General features: G+C 42.3%; 1 protein-coding gene across 7 annotated transcripts in view; it reads right to left on the minus strand.

The window, feature by feature from the left end:
* Positions 1-5811: 5811 nt before the first annotated feature.
* Positions 5812-18514, minus strand: part of LOC139912031 (DNA repair protein XRCC4-like) — a 30592-nt gene continuing 17889 nt past the window's right edge. For 5 of the 7 annotated variants that reach the window (XM_071899715.2, XM_071899717.2, XM_071899713.2 and 2 more), the window contains 5 exons: positions 13410-13576; positions 12581-12757; positions 10733-10833; positions 6893-7025; positions 5812-6122 (listed from right to left, as the gene is read on the minus strand). In XM_071899715.2, coding sequence (XP_071755816.1) covers positions 6901-7025; positions 10733-10833; positions 12581-12757; positions 13410-13576 — 570 coding nt within the window. In that variant the 3' untranslated portion in view covers positions 5812-6122; positions 6893-6900. Of the gene's footprint in view, positions 6123-6328; positions 6460-6892; positions 7026-10732; positions 10834-12580; positions 12758-13409; positions 13577-18514 lie in introns of those variants that run through there. The other 2 variants (XM_078285260.1, XM_071899716.2) reach the window with 2 other exon arrangements.

The following is an 18514-nucleotide window of genomic DNA, read 5'->3' on the forward strand; positions in this document are numbered from 1 at the left end:
ACTGTAAACAGATTGCAGAATTGTGGGATCCATTTAATTCTCTAACCCCCTCTCTTCTGCTGTAATCAGCCTATGCATCTCCCCCTGGGAGTCAGGATTACATATTTTCAAATTATATGGGGGTGTCATATTTGACAGCCGAGCACCAAGGTATTTAAAAATGTGTAGTCTATGAAATTTGTGCAGACTATGCGTAAATTCATTGGTTCCCTATGGTAAAATTCCCAGTGGAGACATGGTTCTCACTGTATTTCAACCACAGATGAGAAGAAATTTGGGTGTGCAAGACAGTCAGTTATTGAGCCAGGCAGCAATTAGGTCTACATGAGAGAAGGCACTGTGGACAGCATGTCGCTCCTTTGGTCTCTGACCAAGGGGAAGTCAAGATAATGACATAATGTAGCCGATTCCCAAAGCCATGGGAAAAAAAAATCTACTCAACCGAAGAAAATCATTTTGGTTTCTTTGGTTCCAATTACAATTTTAAAGGATGTTTTGGTAAAATTGTAATAAAAATCAGTTTTGGCCACCCATTAAAATACATGGGTGGCATACACAGCATTTTAAAGTGCTTAGTGGTTACTGGTTACATTACCGTACCTTTCTATGTGCTGGTTAGTCATTCTGCTGAGATTTGAAACCAATTAAACACTATACAGTATGTGCCTACCGTAAGCAAACACAAACTTCATTTGCAATGGTAACAAATCTTTTTCGACCACTGTTGTAGGCTTTAAGTGAGTTTGTTTTCAACCTTCTCTTCACTACTGAGCAAAGACTGAGCAGCGTTTTGTCGCTAATGTGTCAAGCTACTTAGAGGGACATAAAATGGGTAGTATATATATCGTGAAAGCTTTGTCTAATTGGAAAAAGTTGTATCTGTCCATGAGTGTGTGACTGTGGTTAGATATATGGGAGACAAAGAGAAAGTCTCCCTCCAAGACACTCTGCAGCAGGTTGTCATTATCACACACTTCTGGTCAACTACCATCCTCTTAAGCTCAGCAGAACATTTGGTTTAATTCAAATAATGAGGCCATTCAGTTCACACCAGCATCTCAGGGAGAAACCGCTCATTACTTGTAGTGATCAAAAGGCTGCTTCAATGACTGGGTTGAGACAAAGTGAATACTCTTTGCCACTGGCAAAACTATTAGTCCAGTGCAAGAAAGACTTGATGTTTAGAAGATAAGTCAGCACTAAAAAAAGAGTAATGGTATCTATTTGGTTCAGCCATCGAGCAAAGCAGCATCTGGGCAACACTTGAGTGTGAGTCTTGGGGAGATCTGACATACTTTTGGTTTCACGAGGCCAGGTTTCCTCCTTTGAGCACAGTAAAGTATGTTGAAGATCTGGACCTGACACACAAACTGTAATGTAAGTATCTGCGGCCTTGTAACATGAAAGATCAATAAATGATGGACATATAAGGAAATATATCATTTTGAACCTGACGGCCAGTAAAGCCATGATAACCCTAAGGATAGGCTGGGATAAAGGCATATTGTTTACATTTAACTAGACACACACTGTATTGCACATATACTGCATACTCTTTTCACCTTATCAATGGCCAACCAACATCTGGCAATAGTTAGTTGGCCTACATGAGTATGATTAATATGGCCTTTCACCATTCCTACTAATGCTACACCCGAAGGTATAATGCTCTGACATGTCAGGAGGATACATACTGCAAATAATATGGGAAACAATACCAGTAGTGTGTGTACGTGTACGTGTGTGTGTGTGTGTGTGTGTGTGTCCGTTTGTTATCGAACACATACTGTAGTCCTACGGTGTCTCTCTCACTCTCTATCTCACACACGTAGACACACAAGGAGCAGATGCTCACACATTCAATTCAAAGGGGTCCAGCAGGAAGGCTTACTGCTGGTTTTGTATTGCTCTGAAATATATTCCTTCAGTTTCTAACTGCCTGCCCACTGCTTTACTTCCACACGTGTGCCGCCCCCAGCATGAACAGCGGTGTTGCCCACTGTGAGCCAAAGGACTAGCAGATAATGCAGTCTGACACTGCTGGGCCAATAAAACCCATTAAACTTGAGAGTTAGGAAAAAACGAATTGAAAGAAACGCTAACTTAGAAAAATTGTTCCCTTTTCTTCTTTTAATAATCCAATGTCATTTTATATAACCTCAACATGTGGTTGACTCAGAGCCAAAGGCAGTGCTTAGAAAAATGAGGTAATACATAGTGTAAAGACCTATTCAAAAGCGGGAGCACACACAATGGCCCAAGTCAATTATCAGTTATCACATTTACTCAGAGGCCACCCTCTCTGTAATACAGTAGTGCAAAATGAGCTTCAAGCTTTACTATGTCACCCACGCCATTTCCAGCGTGGGATCTAAACTCTCAACTTTAAATGCTTTGTGATTCTTGTACTGAACTATTTCTAGTATTCAACACCAATCTGAGAGCATTAAAAGCACTGAATAAATAATAGCCCTCAGATGCCTGAAGGGTGACTAAATTGCTAGAGTATTTCAACGTAGAAATTCAGCATTTGTCATTTGCAGTTTTCAAACATTGCTTGTTTACTGCCAAGGCTGTTTCAGACATTACAGCGCAGTAAGCAGTGAGAACAGCACCGGCCGCCAACAAAGAGCGCTCTGTCTGCCTGCAGCGCTGTGGCGGGAAGAGAGCGCTAGCAGGAAGACTGCTGTCACTCCCCTGGATGGCGAGAGTCGTACAGGTGCACACAGTAAGTGAACGACGATGATAAGCAAGTGACTGAACGTTTAATTTAAGGCTGGCACAGCCATCATCGCTTTCAGCTGCACAGGCTGCCGTATCCCTTTGACTTAGATTGCCCTTGCTTTGGGTGTCATTCAAGGCGGTTTCATTCCCAGCAGCAGACCTGGGATGAATAGGCTACAGTTTTCACGATACTCAAAAGTGAACAGGTCTAGCTTTACTGAATCAAGTATAGCCTATTCTGCAGAAAACAAATCTGCTGAAGTAATTAGAATGCCATGTGGTAGGAAATCAAGAGTTTTGCTTCCAAACATTTGATAGCACACCTGAAATTCACCAGTAAATACTTTCAAATGTGTTTCAATTGTGTTCACAAGTGATTCTAGCCTCAAAAACACACCTATTCTGTAAGGAACTTTAACATAAATCCTTGGGAGAATAGTTCACCCAAAAATGAAGATTCAGTCATTATCTACTCACCCTCATGTCTGTCTAAACTGAAGTTCGTTGGACCACCAAACACACAGCCAGTTAGCCTGTAGTTCCATCTCAGCCTTCTCCCAAACTATTGAGGTTAATGGGTTAGAGGTTATTGATCTATCAGCTCCCCTTCATGATTGAAACACATTTCATATGTCAAATCAATAATTTTTAAAATTTCTTTTAAAATGTCTTGTCGTGTGAGATGGTGCTTTCCCGCCACTGTTAGTTCCAATATTTCAATTATGAAAACTGACTTAAATCTTATTTTCTCTTCAAGGTATTTTTAAAGCATTTCCAGACATTGACATTTTAAAATAAAAAATATGTTTATTGTGCCAACTGGTTGAAAATGGTAATATTTACAAATATATATAAAAAAAACAAAAAAAACAACATATTTTTGGTGCAGGTCTTCCCAGCAGTTCAGTGCCAAGTTTGGGACCAGAACAGCATTCATTCAAGGTAAGAGAACAACATGAATGAGCGTATTGTCATATAACTCTGAATGAAGCCACTGACTGGAAAATATTTAGTACATTTTAGCTGATAAATCTCTCGAACTTTCTCTTTATCTGTCTCTCCATCCCTCCCACTTGGTGATGCACTCTTCTGTAAATAACTGTCAGACATCGACCTGAACTTCCTTTTTCACACATGCCTTTATGATGGGATCTATAGGCGAGACAAAGTGTGACATTCCTGTGAGGATTACCAGACTAGCCAGCGCGTGTTGTGGGATTATCCTGGCAGCCACCCGTGGTCTTTGGCAGATGTGTAGGTATCATCAAATTCATAAGGCACAGCAGGAGGGTCCAGAGGTCAAAGGTAGAATGGTCAAATGAAGAGCATTTCTTTATTCCAATAGGTCTCCACAGGTTCATTACTGTCAGTGTGAAGACACATTGTGATGACCCCGGGACCTAAAGCTGGTAGCAGAGGTAAGGGAAGAGGTGAGGAGGTGAAGACAATGAGAGGCAACATAACCCATTAACCCTCTACAAAACGCCCCTCAAGTAGTTCAGGCCACAGAACATCCATAGAGAAAAGGGCAGATGAAAACGAGAAAAGGGGGAGGTCAAATTGTGCTAAATACTAGCCTAGAAAGTGGAAATGAAAAGAGATGGCATACAATTTATTTACATAATGAGAAAGAGGGAGAAAAACATCAGCATGACATGATGAATAAGCAGCAGCGAAGCAGCTTCGGTCCTTGGTGGTGACACCCTCTCTTATGGGTGTAGCCTGTTGTCCCTCAGTAGTTGTTACTCTCTCTATGGTCTCACACAGAGCCAAGGCCAAAAGGCTTGGCAGCCAAATTCTAGCTCAGGGCGAAGTCAAACTCTTGAGAAATTGCTTCCATACTCCTGGTCCAGATTCTCCACCATGTCCTCCAAGTCATTAGCACCAACGCCATCAGTTCCCTGGGAAGCGCTGGAGGGAGTCAAGTCCCCATTGTCACATGACCACTTACACATCTGAGGAAGGTCTTCACCACAGCACTGATTAGACCGTGCAGTCTGGAGCGTTTTGGGAAAAAGATGGTGTAATTTGATCGGTCTTTGTTGTCTCTTTATTTGTTCAAGATGAGAGACAGACAAGCAGCAAGTCTCTCATGAGAGCTGCGGCAGGTAATTGTCATTCCCTAAAAGGACCAGATGGCAGTATGCAACATGCACCAGGCTTCTTATAATTGCTTTCACAATCCAGGATAAAATATGGCATCAAAATGTGAGGACCCCTCCAGGAGACTGTTGCTTGGTTGTCATTGTTTCTGTTTTGTGTATTGGGGTGAGTGTTGACCGGCTGAAAGTAACTTGCCACTTTGCTGGACAGGAATCAAGAAAACCTATTAATCACTACACTACAGCACTTAATAGGGCTTTAGTCACGCTCATGATGAGTCCTGGATGTCATCTATTCATGGAGGGATAGGGTGGGGTGGACAGAGAGAAGGAGAGCATAAAAACAAGAGAGGGAGAAAGAGAGGAGTGGCAGATGAAAACCGAAAGTGCTAGGGAACAGAGAGGGGGAGAAAGTGAGAGGTAATATATCAGTTGTGCCAATGTAACACACATCACATTTTAAATTTAATATTTTACTCCTGAATCTGGGGTTGTACTTTGGGAAATACAGTACAGTATAACACTCTGTACTCTGCCTGAGGAGCTCATGTTATTTGTATGAGAAAAAAATAAGAGGTCAACAACAAATGAAATCAGGTGGCCAGCAAGGGCCAGGGTGCAAATGAGAGAGATGATGAGATGTGTGTTTTTACTGGAGCTCACAAGCTACTGCCGTCAACACATAGCTGGACCAAGCGGCACTGTTGAGCTCTTCTACAGTAATTTGCAGTGTTGTTTATTTGCCGGCCAACACCCAGATGTACGCTGTGGGAGGAAGTTATGAGGTTCTTCGATTCAAAAGAAGTGTCACTGCAACAAATTTGGGAGAGGAGATCAACCAACTTTCCATATTACGCTTAGTTGCAACATAATCTGAGGGTGGAAAACTGATATTATTATGCCAATACAACACAAATTACACAAGTGCAATTTAAAATGTAACATTTTACCTCTGAATCTGAGGATGTACACCAGAACTTAGGTATCAAAATATTTATTTCATCATTTTCTGACAGCAGGCAAATTGCACACAACACAATGAAACACAATACAACGGATTACCCAGCCAGCACGAGAAATGTTACTTCTCAGTCTCTTCTTCGTGTAGCAGTAGTGTACCAATGTGAAGTCTCATGATGTGAGGTTACAGTGAGCCCAACCACAGTCCTAAAAGGCAAGGGTCCAGGAATCCGGGGGCATTCTGTAGTAGTGGCTCAGTATGAGAAAACATGGAGCTGCTGATGCAGATCGACTTCACAACATGCTTGAGTTGGATATTCAGTATAGGAGACACCGCTGAAAACGAAGAATTGTGAGGTTTTAGGAAAGCCATTGGATAAATAATATATTATTTGTTTTTCTGTTTGTGTGAGTAATTAATCAATACCATGAGAACAGGAAGAGAAACAAATCATCATGCAAAAGTACATGGGAGTTGAGTTTGTGGCATGCATGTTCGCCTGTGTGTGTCAGAAAAAAATCCTTGTGGGCTTGCTGTGAGGTCAGTGATGAAGACAAAATGATGAAGCAACATTCATCAATAGAAAAAGGGGGAAACAAATAAAAAGCTAGGAAATTCAGTAGGGCAACCCACATCAATTGCTGCGGTGAAGTTAGTCAGAAGTCTGAACGTCTGAAACAAATGACGGAGAAAGAACAATTGAATGGAGTTTGAGAAAAAAAAAAAAAAGATTCACAGGACCATAGAGCCCTAGGTTTCTAATGATTGTCTTGCATCGATGTTTAACTTTGGTTTAGGGTCACATGGAATAGATTACTCCTAAACTGAAACAACATTGGCGAGACTGTGTATTATGTTGACAGTATCTCAGTTATAAGCTACTGGAAAATCTGCAATATAGAACCTGTTTCCCTCTAGCATTTTCCCATCCAGTCTCCTCCTGTGTCCCCTGTGTTAAGTTCTAAGTCATGTACCAAGAGGTGAAGAGAGGAACCCCAAAATGTCATTATGGACCCAGAAAATAAAAGTAACTTGGGGGAAACAGTGCTAAAATAAATAACGATGATGTCAAATATAATGGTGATGCTGTGACTATTTGACTAACCTGTGGTTTTATTCCTGTTCGGAGGATTCTGGGCTCAGGGTGTGAAGCAATCGACGCTTCCGTCTAGGTTGTATGTCTTCACTGTCAAAAACACTGTGGTCCATAGAAATGCCTTCACACACCAGATTCCGGCCTGCATAGTATGTACACACACACACACACACACACACACACACACACACACATTTGTGAAACCACCTCTGATATATTGGCTGTAATGCTTCTTTCTTACACCTACTTTGAGTCAGCACAGCTTTAATGATGCTATTCCTTTTCAATACTTCAGAGAAACAATACACTACAACGTAAAAAAGTGTTCCCATCAGGGCTATGATGATGTTTTCTCTTGAGATTCATTCATGCATACATCAAGGGTGTTATCTGCTAGTTGCATGGCCTCACAATAAATCCTTTTGCTGCTGGACTGCATGTTGTTCAGCACGTTCATCAAATATTTGTCACCGCCTGCACACTGAGGTCTTGTCTTGTTCCAAATCTTTGGGATAACTGGGGGTTTCATTACCAAAACCCAAATTCTTCATCCCCCCAAATGAAACACTGACCCCAATTTCTTGGTTAAACCCATTTTTCATCAGTGTCATTTGTGGCACATTTGTGGCAGTTTGAGGGCATTTTACCTCAGATAACCTTTTCTGACCCTGGACAACCCTGATGTCTTGTGACCTTTATCGGGAGAAGAGATCTGGCATTCCACACAAGCCCGGTCACACTTGGATACAAATATATACATTTATGTGCAGACAGACAGACATACAAACACACCTGTTTGCCCTTTAACACTGCTGCTAGCCTATTCCAATTCAAAGATCAACAGATTGAACGCTTGTGTTAGATAAATGAGTCACTGAGACTCCACCTGAACTGATAAGGAAACAAAAAGCACTATGTGGATGATGAATGTAAAATGGATGAACAGCATATTGAGTCTGATATTTCACTACATCTGCCTGTCACACAGAAGGCTTTTGCATGATTTTTTCCTTTACTCCTTTTCCTGTCTAGGCGCTGACACCCTCTCAGACTCTCCCTCATTCCTAAAGCAACACTGTCTCTCTCCTTTCTTTACAGCCGACACCTTCTCCTCCGTCATCTTTCTCTTATATCTTCAGTCACCCCTCTGTGACAGATGTGCTTCCTGTGTTGTCACTATTGGATGCTAAACCTGGAGGGAAAGGGTCAAAGAGTGAGAGAGTCTCTTCTTCTTTTGTCTCCAGTTCTGCTTTGTCATTACTCTCTCTTATCAGGCACCCAGCAATATGAAAACACAGCCAGAGGCACAAGGGTTAACTGGGGTCAAGTATGTCAACAGAGACTTGTGTTAGCCCACAACCATTATAGTCAAATTTGGGTGTATTCCTAAATGCAAATAAAGGCAAAAATGCAAACATCAATATGCAATGACACACACAGCTTCAGATCTGAGTTAAACTGTATTTGTAAATACTTTGCAAGTGCCAGATGGGCGCGGATTGCCACACAGAATACAATGAATATCAGTGAGGTCAGAAATCAAAGCGCATCAAGAATGTGCACGTCAAGTAAGCATAGTTTACTGTAATTGTCAACATCAATGTAGATTACTGTGAACAAGTAGTGACAGATGGACAAATACAACTGGAGACAAACTTTCTCAAGGCTTAAATGCTTCATGTCCTTAGAACTTAGGTGGCTGCGATTGAACTGGTTGCTGGGGTTATTTGACTCAGACTGGACAATATAAACAAGAGGGAGTAACAATGCATTAGGCATCCATTAACATAATATAACAGCCATCAGCAAGAGAATATGGCCTGTTTCCACCACGCTGCTTATAGCCAAGAGAGAAACGCCCAGAGACTGTGGATTTGTTGGATGGCTGAATTAGTGTAAACACTACCAGAAACACACACAAAAACTGTCTCTCATACACACACACATACACATACACGCACACACACACACAAACACACACAAATAATATCGGGGACGCACCCATAATGTCAAAAAGGCCAGAATATTAAGAGAACGGGGCCAAATTCACCAAGGCACTCCACTGCTTTCTGTCTAACCTAACCCATGCTCTCTTGCCCCAGTTATATAGAGGGTCATATCATCAGCATCTTAAAGAGTGTAGATAAAACATTTTCACGAACACGCTGAAAACACCAGTAAGCTGTGTAAGAGGCTTTCTGGACAGCAAATAAAGTACTCAGGCCAAGACCCATACTGAGCACAATCTACAACCCTCATCCATCTTCTCTGAAGCCAGGGTGGGAGAAAGAGCAGGGAGGGCGGCAGTGTTTGTGTATGAGAGAGAGAGAGAGAGAGAGAGAGAGAGAGAGAGAGAGAGAGAGAGAGAGAGCATGAGACAGAGAGAGAGACAGAGAGAGAGAGAGAGAGAGAGAGCAGAAAATGAGGAACAAATAACAGCAGACAACACACGTCATGGTGGAGACATATGCCGATAGCCTTTGTTCGGACCTGCTGATGTTACTACAACATCAATGTGTTTTGCAACTGAATTATCCTCTTGGGGAAGGGGGGGGGGGGCTTGAGCTCTGAACAAACAGGGCCATTGAGAGAGCAGGCAGTGTGGTTACCCCAGCAGATTGCAGTGCTGTAGTACAGGGGGGTATGACTCAGCGAACGTGACATCACGCCTGCTCTCCATGATGCAGGAAGGGCAAGACCACCTCACTGCCGGCCGTGTTGAAACAATCACAGCGGACTTCGTTGGGTGGGTTTATGACTCACTGACAAGTGTTTCCCAGAACCCAGCTACCCCAGGGTATATTCTCTGTTCGTGTGTTTTAAAGTTTAGGTCTGAACCCCCTGCCTCCATAATCCATTACTTTCAACTGTCAAGTTTATTGGACAGTAAAATCAGCTTGAGTAAAACTAAGACTTGAGAGAGTTTCACTTAAGAGTCTGCATCGTTACTGAGTCACATCGTGACCTATGACATCACAAGGAGTAACGGGAATGGGCGAACATGTGCCATGTTCAATACTTACACACCCTGCTACACCCTGATATGCTAAAGCTGTACACAGGGCAATGGTGGAATATGGGAATGAAATGTGTTTATAGTGTGTCAGTGTAAGAGTAAATTTCTATAAGGGTGCACTATGCCAAAGTTACAGTAGCCTGCTACAAGAGGGGAAGACTGTCCAAAACCTTCCCTCTTGACAGCAGTAATCATGATCCTAACAGATGGGATGGGTGGCTGGAATCATAACAGCAGTCCATCCAATTTTTAAGCAAATTCCTGGAACCTAACACATGTTCAGGCGTACAGCATTTACCTTACTTGGCCCCATCTGCTTTACCCCATTTGACTGATGTATGTGTATTTAGGTGGCTTTGTGTTTACATTTTAATTTAGTTCATTAATGCTGAATTACAGTCATTAACATCCCATGAACAGAATCCTAACCAAACCCCACCAATAGCTTACACCATGATCACACACACACACACACACACAAACACACACACACACACACAGCTGAATGCCAAATCTCATCATGTATTATGATGTGCATTGGTCTGGCTGGGCCTTATGCCTGGAGAAAGGCCCGTGTTTGTTATTGCATTCTGAGTAATGAGAGGGCAAGGAGATGATTCATGATGTAGAATCTACATACAAACACAAAAACACTTGACTGAACTTGGCCATGAGACACAGAGGGATAAGCTTTATCAATTCAGACTATGAAAAACCCATTTGCAAATATTCCTCCTGATGCAACTTGATTTGTAAGTGAGAGAATTTGCAGTGTGCCAGAATAGTTTCCTTCTGATAAAAACTGCACTCTTAACACACACACACACACACACCTGTGATGAGGATAGTTGCATCCTGAGATGGGGTGATGCTCTGAACTGCCTCTTCCTTTCTGTTGTCACTGCCATCTTCACCCTCTGTTGCGTCATTGCCACTGAAGGAAATGAAAGGTGGAGAGTGAGGGAGGAAGAGAAAGTGGGAAAACAGTGGGAACAAAGAGAGGAGAAGCCGAGCTAACTGGTGAATACGCATTAGACAATATCTCACTTTACAATGCTGGCAAAGCCTCTCGGTAATCATCTTTCAATATTTTATATTATTGAGCCCAAGGGACAGCGGCACAGCCAGACACACGAACAACGATCATGAGTAAAATCTTCCATTCATACGCATGTGGCCTGCAATGACGGGAGATATAAAACAGGCTTGTAAAAACAGAAATTAGCCACCGTCTGTGCTCTGCAAATGCCAGAGGTGTGGCCAACACATACACAGTTCTGACAGCCCCGGCCTGCTTAGACACAAAATTTCACTTTACAGCTACAAGAGGACAATGACCTGAAAAAAAGAGGAAAATGACCTGAGATTCAAATGAATTTATCCCACCAATATTCTGTCAAGAATCCGATTGCTATACAGTAAATTAGTTATAGCTGGTGTCACATTGAGCATTGTTTCCCATACATGTTAATAATTGAGCAGCCCACCCAGTTAAATTTACAGCCCGCCAAGTAAATTTTTCTTTTGGACTAATTTCAAGTGCATGATGCCTGAAGCTGGCGATTCTCACTAATGTAGTTTTCAAACAATCAAGTTTTAATACTGTCAACCACTGAAAGTGTGTTAGCGAACTACAATGACCATGATTCCCTGCACCTATGACACAGCACATCTGTGCTGCTTTGAGTCTCGCTGTGTCTGTGTGCCGACAGAAACTGAATGGAGAAACAGTTAGAAACGTAGCCTCAATAATCAGATAGAAGTATAAACAGTTAACTAATGTTGCAGCGCCATTATACTAGACTGAGAGACTTAAGTGCCTGAAAAACTATGAGTTACAGCGCTCGCTAAATGAAACAAACACAAAATGAGTCGTCAGTAACTCCACCCCCCTGACGCCGCCAAAGTAAACTGACAACTTGTGGGAAACACTTCTAAGCCACAAGTAGACCAACATCATGTACTTAGAGAAAAAAAAAATGTTTTTTATAAGGTGACATGATTGAGTTTAAAACTGGATTTCAAACACAGAATGCCTCAGAACGGAGGCTTTGCGAAATTCCTGTAGAAATAATATAACTTTATAAATCAGTAATCAAAATCATCAGCAAATGAAGAGAAAATGCCATGGCAGTGTGTTTGGGGACTGGAGCTGCATTTTTGCATGAACGCTTGCTTCTATGTGTCCAAAATCCATGTGGGTTTGAAACAATGATACTAAAAGTTTGAAGTAACAGTTATCAATGGAAAAGAAGAAGCTGTAAAGTCAGAAGCTGCTGTGAATAATATTCAAAAATAAGCCTAACCTGGGACAAATTAGCGCATCATCTGGAGTTAGTGAGGTACAGTAAGAAGCCATGAATACTGTGTCTGGTGAATACTGAACGTAAATCCCCCAGTGCCAAGGGCAATCTAGTACTGTATGTCTACGCATCAGGGCAACAACTGTGGGCCAGCATTTCACTGGACTCGGGATAAGGAGTTCCTGTAATGAGTACTATATACACAGACTTACATTGATGGTAAAAATGGGTAAACTATGTAAAAAAAAAAAAACACCAGAAAAGGGGGGAAATGAACAAAATTTGAGATATTTCATTGGGTCCTGAAGCTTGACCTGAAACTGGTAAGGCTGGAAAGACATAGAGGCGGCCACTGAAGCAATGGAAGCTGTGTGAAACCTGTCTGCTGACCTTTCTCTCCCCTCCTCATCTCTCTGCTGGCCTTTTATCTGCTGGAGCTGGCGGACAGCATCCATCAGGCCTCTGATCTTGGCCTTCTTCTCGTTCAACACCATGACAAAACGAGAGTACAGTTCCCTCTCCATCATCTCCTTATCTTGAACATGCTGCTCCAGTCTGGTGAGAGAAACACACAGACACACGGGTACATGGACAGACATACGCACATACAAATGCACACACACTCGCATATATGTGCAGACACACACACACACACACAATTTAACAGCTGAAGATATTTGTCTGTCCTCTGTGAGTAATTGAGGATGATGCTGCTGACTCCACCCTGCCCAGACGTAAGCCACTCTCATCTGCCGTCTGTGGCAACACTCCATGCGTTAGCCCAGAGCCAAGGAATAAACCAGCAGATAAACAATTACATGAAATGCTATTGAAAAGAAGTCAAGCACCAGGCATACTGAAAATGAAGTAAATACGAGGAAATCAATTGGAATTAGTTCCCAGAAATCACAAGGTCAGTTTGCAACCCTGGGTGGAACCCGCAGTGCTCTGAAGAGGGCGACCAATGATGATGTCATTCTGGGTGATTACTGTGCTTAAAAACAGCTGGCATGCAAACAACACAATCAACAAACACGAGCGCCCGACATCTTAAGGAAATAACAATATTCTTTAGGGCTTTCTTACTTTCCTATTGAATTAGATCACTTATTCTCCGTCACACAAATCCTTTTTACACGCACACAAACACGCACACATTCTGATCCACCAGCGCAAAACATGAGGCTGCTTTTCTCCGTGTCCTTACTCTCCGAGGATGCGCCGGTGCTCCTGTTTGAGTCTGAGGTTCTCCTCCAATAGCTGTTGGTTTTCTGACTCCAGATCAGTGCTGTGCTGTAGGGATTGGCCAATCAGCTCGCGGTTCAGCTCCAGGGGGTCCGGGGCCGGCTGTAGCTCCAGAGAGCCCAAGTGCACCTGAAGGAAGGAGGAAAGAGAGACTGAGACCAAATAAGACTAGACTCATCATGAGTCTTTGTGTACTTTTTTGTGTACCTGGATAAGCAGCTAGAAAATGAAAGGATGGATAGATGTAAGGCAATAAGTTGATGATCTCATCTAGAGCAACTTACAATAGTGCAAACAGTGAAATAAGTAAGCTTCTGTACCTCACCATCATCTCCATTAGCCTAGTAATAAGGGCAAGGAAAAGGTTAATGGTGATTTTTTTTTAGAAGCGGTAGGGTGAAAACATTAAAACAGCATGTTTCCTTTGAAGTGGGAGACTTTTCAGATGATGAAGTGTTTTCTATCTGGGGAAAGACAGGATGAATTCAGTGCTCACTGTAAAACTGTCGGTGTAGCGGACAGTCTCCTCTCTCCTTCACTCACAGAAAGGCTTCAGATCTAATAAAACATCCAGCGTTTTGGTTTTCATTGTGGCACGGAGCCACGGGGCAGAGCAGAGGAATTACAGCGGGCTACAGAGAAATGGAGACAATTTTGTAACATTTTTGTTGGTCTGTTAAATTTCGGAAATTCCACTCCAGTCCTCAAATTTGAAATGGGGTATATAGGACGAAATGGTGCATGTATAGTGTGAAGCAACAATTAGATATGCCATTATTCAAGAGACAACCCTGAGGCACAGAGAATCAGTAACGGCAGCCTGACCTGGAATGAGTATATACCCATCAAAGTTGTCATTCTAAACATATTTTCAGAAAACCGCACAATCTTTGTTTGCCTGTTGCCTTGGAGACAGCTCCCAGACCCTCTTTCTCTCTCTCACACACACACACACACACACACAGAAAGACAGAGAGGGACTGGTCATAACGCACTGGGAAACCAGAAGGTGGTGAGGTGCTAAATCTTCACTGGGCTGCGTCGGGGTCACAGACCCACTATAATAAAGCCGCCATCTTCAAAAGCTCTCATGAAATACTTGTCATTTTTGTCCGAGGCCGATGCTGTCCTGGCAGGCCACACAGCTGTTTTCCCCTCCGCCGGTGAACCTGAACACGTTGCGATGAGTGGACATTCGCTTCCCATCCCTTGCTACCTTAACCTAGCTGTATGTCTCAAATATTCCTATTCTCTGGTAGTCTCCCTCTCACTATCTCTTTCTTTCTTCTTTCTCTCTCTGCTGCAGAAAGTTGCAGAATTTTTTTCTGCAACTTTTCTGCCTAAAATTCTCTATTTAATGAAACCACAAACAGCATTAACATGGTTAAGTCTCATTAATTTCACATTATTTAAGACCTGGCTATAAATAGTACTGTAGACTGTGATTGCTAAATGATAATGACCCTATACAATATCATTCAACAACCAAATTAACACAGAACAACAGATAACAAGTTTTCTAAAGCTTCTCAGTCATGGTCTGTGTGATTGCCCAGTTAAGTACTGGCATCAGTGTGAGTACTGCCAAGCAGCCAATGAGGAAAGAGTCCCAAACGTGATAAGGCCAGCCTGATCACAACAAGGAAATCAGTGATTTAACAAAAGTCATCCTAATGGAATCGGGACACGGAGGAGACCACCCAGGATCTAAAGAAGACGAGGCTCCCAAGGCCTCATAAAAATCTAGAGCAACATCAGGATGTCACAGTGATCCAGTGCAGGCTCCTCTCCGGGACTTAGAGCGAGTCTGTATGACACAGAGCTTCGTAGGTCTCAGACAACTTGACACAGCTGTGAGTCTGTGTTTGTGCAAGGGTGCATGACTTGAAGCAGTTTCTTCCACAACTGTCCACCGCTTGTATGAATCAGTGAGACTAGAGTAAGTAAAGGCCTAATGAGAGTGGGTTATGTTTAGCTTGGTCTTAAATTAATCATGAATTTGGACTGGATCATAATCTGTAAGAGTGATCATGCCTAGGTTGAAGGATGCACTGACTTTTACAGTACAGTAGACCAATTATGGGGAGAGAGAGAGAGAGAGAGAGAGAGAGAGAGAGAGAGAGAGAGAGAGAGAGAGAGAGAGAGAATCAAATACAAGGTACAGTGTATGTGCACACATGCAGAGTTGCACAAGTTGCAATGAGTCATAACCTTGAAGGCTTCATACCGCCTCTCCTCCCCTCTGCTACATGTGCCTGAATTTCAGCAGTACTTCCAGTAGAAAGTATTTTAGCCATAAATCAGCCACCTAAGAAAGGATAATGTGAGGGCTTGGGACACTGACATGCTAAGCGCACTAACTGAACAGCGTAAAGTGTATTGTTAAACCTAGTAACCTACATCTACTGTATAATAAGACAAAGTCCCAGTCATTATTATGACCAAATCAAAGGTTTACCCACTGACTGTACACTGTAAAACACCATATGTCTTTCTGAACCTGAGGGTCATCTGTGTGTTACATTGTTCTGCCTGTGTGTTTGCCCTCTGGGGAAACAACAGCAGTGTGCTAGTAAGACAATAGTTAAAAGTGATGCATGGTGGGGCGTCCTGGTGGCTCAGTGGTCTGAACTGGACCCTGAACTTTTGTCACATGTCATTTCCCTCTCTGTCTCCCAATCTTTTCTCTCTTTCTCTCCACCATGAACTATCAAATAAAGGCTAAAATGCCAGAAAAAAATTATTTAAAAATTAAATAAATAAATAATGTCTGGTGTAGGCTGGGCCTACAAATACTCAATATGCAAAACAGACATAGAGATCTAAATCAATGGGAACATAGCCCTGATTTATTGTGTTAACACTGGAATTGTAATATTATTGAATTTAATGGTATGTCTCATACTCTGTCAGACTCAGTTGCAATCTCAGACTACACAAATTAATGACACAATGAAGTTAAAGTTTCTCAAGAATACACATTTCTCGAGAATCATTCTCTGGGAAGCTGCCATCAGTGAAACAAGACACATTAAAGTAAACATGAAATGATTCCTGATATTCATCAATGTCCAGTGTCCCAAATGTACTTTTTGGCTCATCTGTGAACTAAAAGAAAATTACTTACCACAAATAGTTTTTACTGGCCAAAATAATAAAACTATGCATTTGTCATAGAAATATATAACCACTCCCATTTTCAATGCTATTTTGTGTATAGAAACAGGCAAAGACCAAACATTTGAAGACTCATGTGAAGACATTCAAATGTTATTGGTTCAAAGCGGTACCAGTCAGTGTGGCAGGTACTGATTTATCCGCCAAAGACAAATTTTACTGGCATTTGTTGCTCGGTGGGTGTTAATTTCTGGCCCTGCCTATGCCATACAGTTGTGCGTTTCAGTGCCTTTGCGTTCATTGTTACTGAGGAGACCTGCTGTAGTAAACGTGTGAATTCCAGATAATCACAAGGTTTCCCCTATGTTAGCAGAGAGTTAGCAAAGAGGAAGTAAAATAAGTAAGTAAATCTTGAAATGTAGCCATGCAACATGCCATTTCTGTTTGTACATATCAGTTAAAGAAATGGATAAAATGTTCTTTTCATCTAATTGATTGAAGTTCCCTGTGGATAGAAAGAAGAAAAAACTAAAAAGCTTTCTTGGTTCTCTCTTTCTTTTCTCATTCTTCTGCTTCCCTCCCGAGACGCAGCGATAAAGCTAAAGGTCAGTCTGCACAAAGTGCCAGCTCCTGCCAAGGTGTGGGAAGTCAGACTGCAGTGGGCAGGACCCACTGCCACATGTTTCCACAGTGTTACTGACACACACACACAAAAAAGACAAGATAATCTTTCATGGCAGTTGTTCAGTTGTACATAAGAAGTTTGGTGCATCTAAATTAACAATATGAATTTTACACCACATGGTGGCCTAATATGTAAATTTGCTTTGACAATTACATTTTGAATATTCCACGATCAGTGCAGATAACAAGAAAGAAAGGAGAGGAGAAGAGCTCTGATGTGTACACGGAAAGAGTAGGAGGCCTCACTCACCACATACCTACGCTTAAGGTAAAACAAACAGACGTAAGACATAAGTCTCTGCGAGTCATCTGGGGCAGAGGTCACGACCTGAGAAATCGATTTTCAGGATGAAATGTATGTAAAATGATACTGTGCATCCTCTACACCTGTGCCAGCAGACAAGTGAGAACAACACACCTGGATTAGAGAATTAGCAGAATATTATACCATATTAGTATTGTGTTCAGTATGTAAGGCCACATTACAACATGGTCCGGTGTGTGTGTGTGTGTGTGTGTGTGTGTGTGTGTGTGTGTGTGTGTGTGGTCTGACCGTTTGTTTGTGTGCGTCTCCAGACAGCTAGCCAGACCATAAGGTCAAACCCATGGAGAGGAGGGAAACGTAGGTGTGGAAGACAAAGCCAAAAGAACGCAGCCCCACTGAAAACGATACCACAACACATTGTGGGCATGGAGGGAAACAAAGCTTTCCTTATCAGTCTGCCCAACTCTCTGCTGCTGTCCTAAAGTCACCTTTTATTCCCATGGGTCAGAGGACAATATCCCCCCTATTACAATAATCTAGGTTATCTTTGCCTTTTATTGCCATTCAAACACAAAGGTTTAACTTCTACATCAAGTTTTTTTTATAATGGAGCATTTTCACTAACTTCATGCTGGACCTGGCACCGCCCTCATACTATAATGTAACACATCATAAAAATATAGCGGACCAAAATGTCATTTCAATCCTAAAATCAGCGAAGGTCAAGTCCCCAAAATAATTATTCTGTCCGATAAAACAAGGAAGCGAGTGGGTGGGCACTGTGTAGGCGCAAGCATGGCAGAGAGAGAGAGAGAGATAGAGAGAGAACCTCTGTATCTGCGTGTACAAGGGTGGTCAAGGGTCCTCAGTAGGGGAAGTGTGGGCATTGAGAACCGAGCTCGCCCCGTCAGCTCCCTCGACCGGCGCGCAGAGGCGTCAGGTCAGATAAAGAGCAGGAAGTGAGAGGCGACAGCGGCCAGGCAGTCGCTGATAATCTGAAG

Source organism: Centroberyx gerrardi, chromosome 8, assembly GCF_048128805.1.
Source record: "Centroberyx gerrardi isolate f3 chromosome 8, fCenGer3.hap1.cur.20231027, whole genome shotgun sequence".
Lineage (NCBI taxonomy): Eukaryota > Metazoa > Chordata > Actinopteri > Beryciformes > Berycidae > Centroberyx > Centroberyx gerrardi.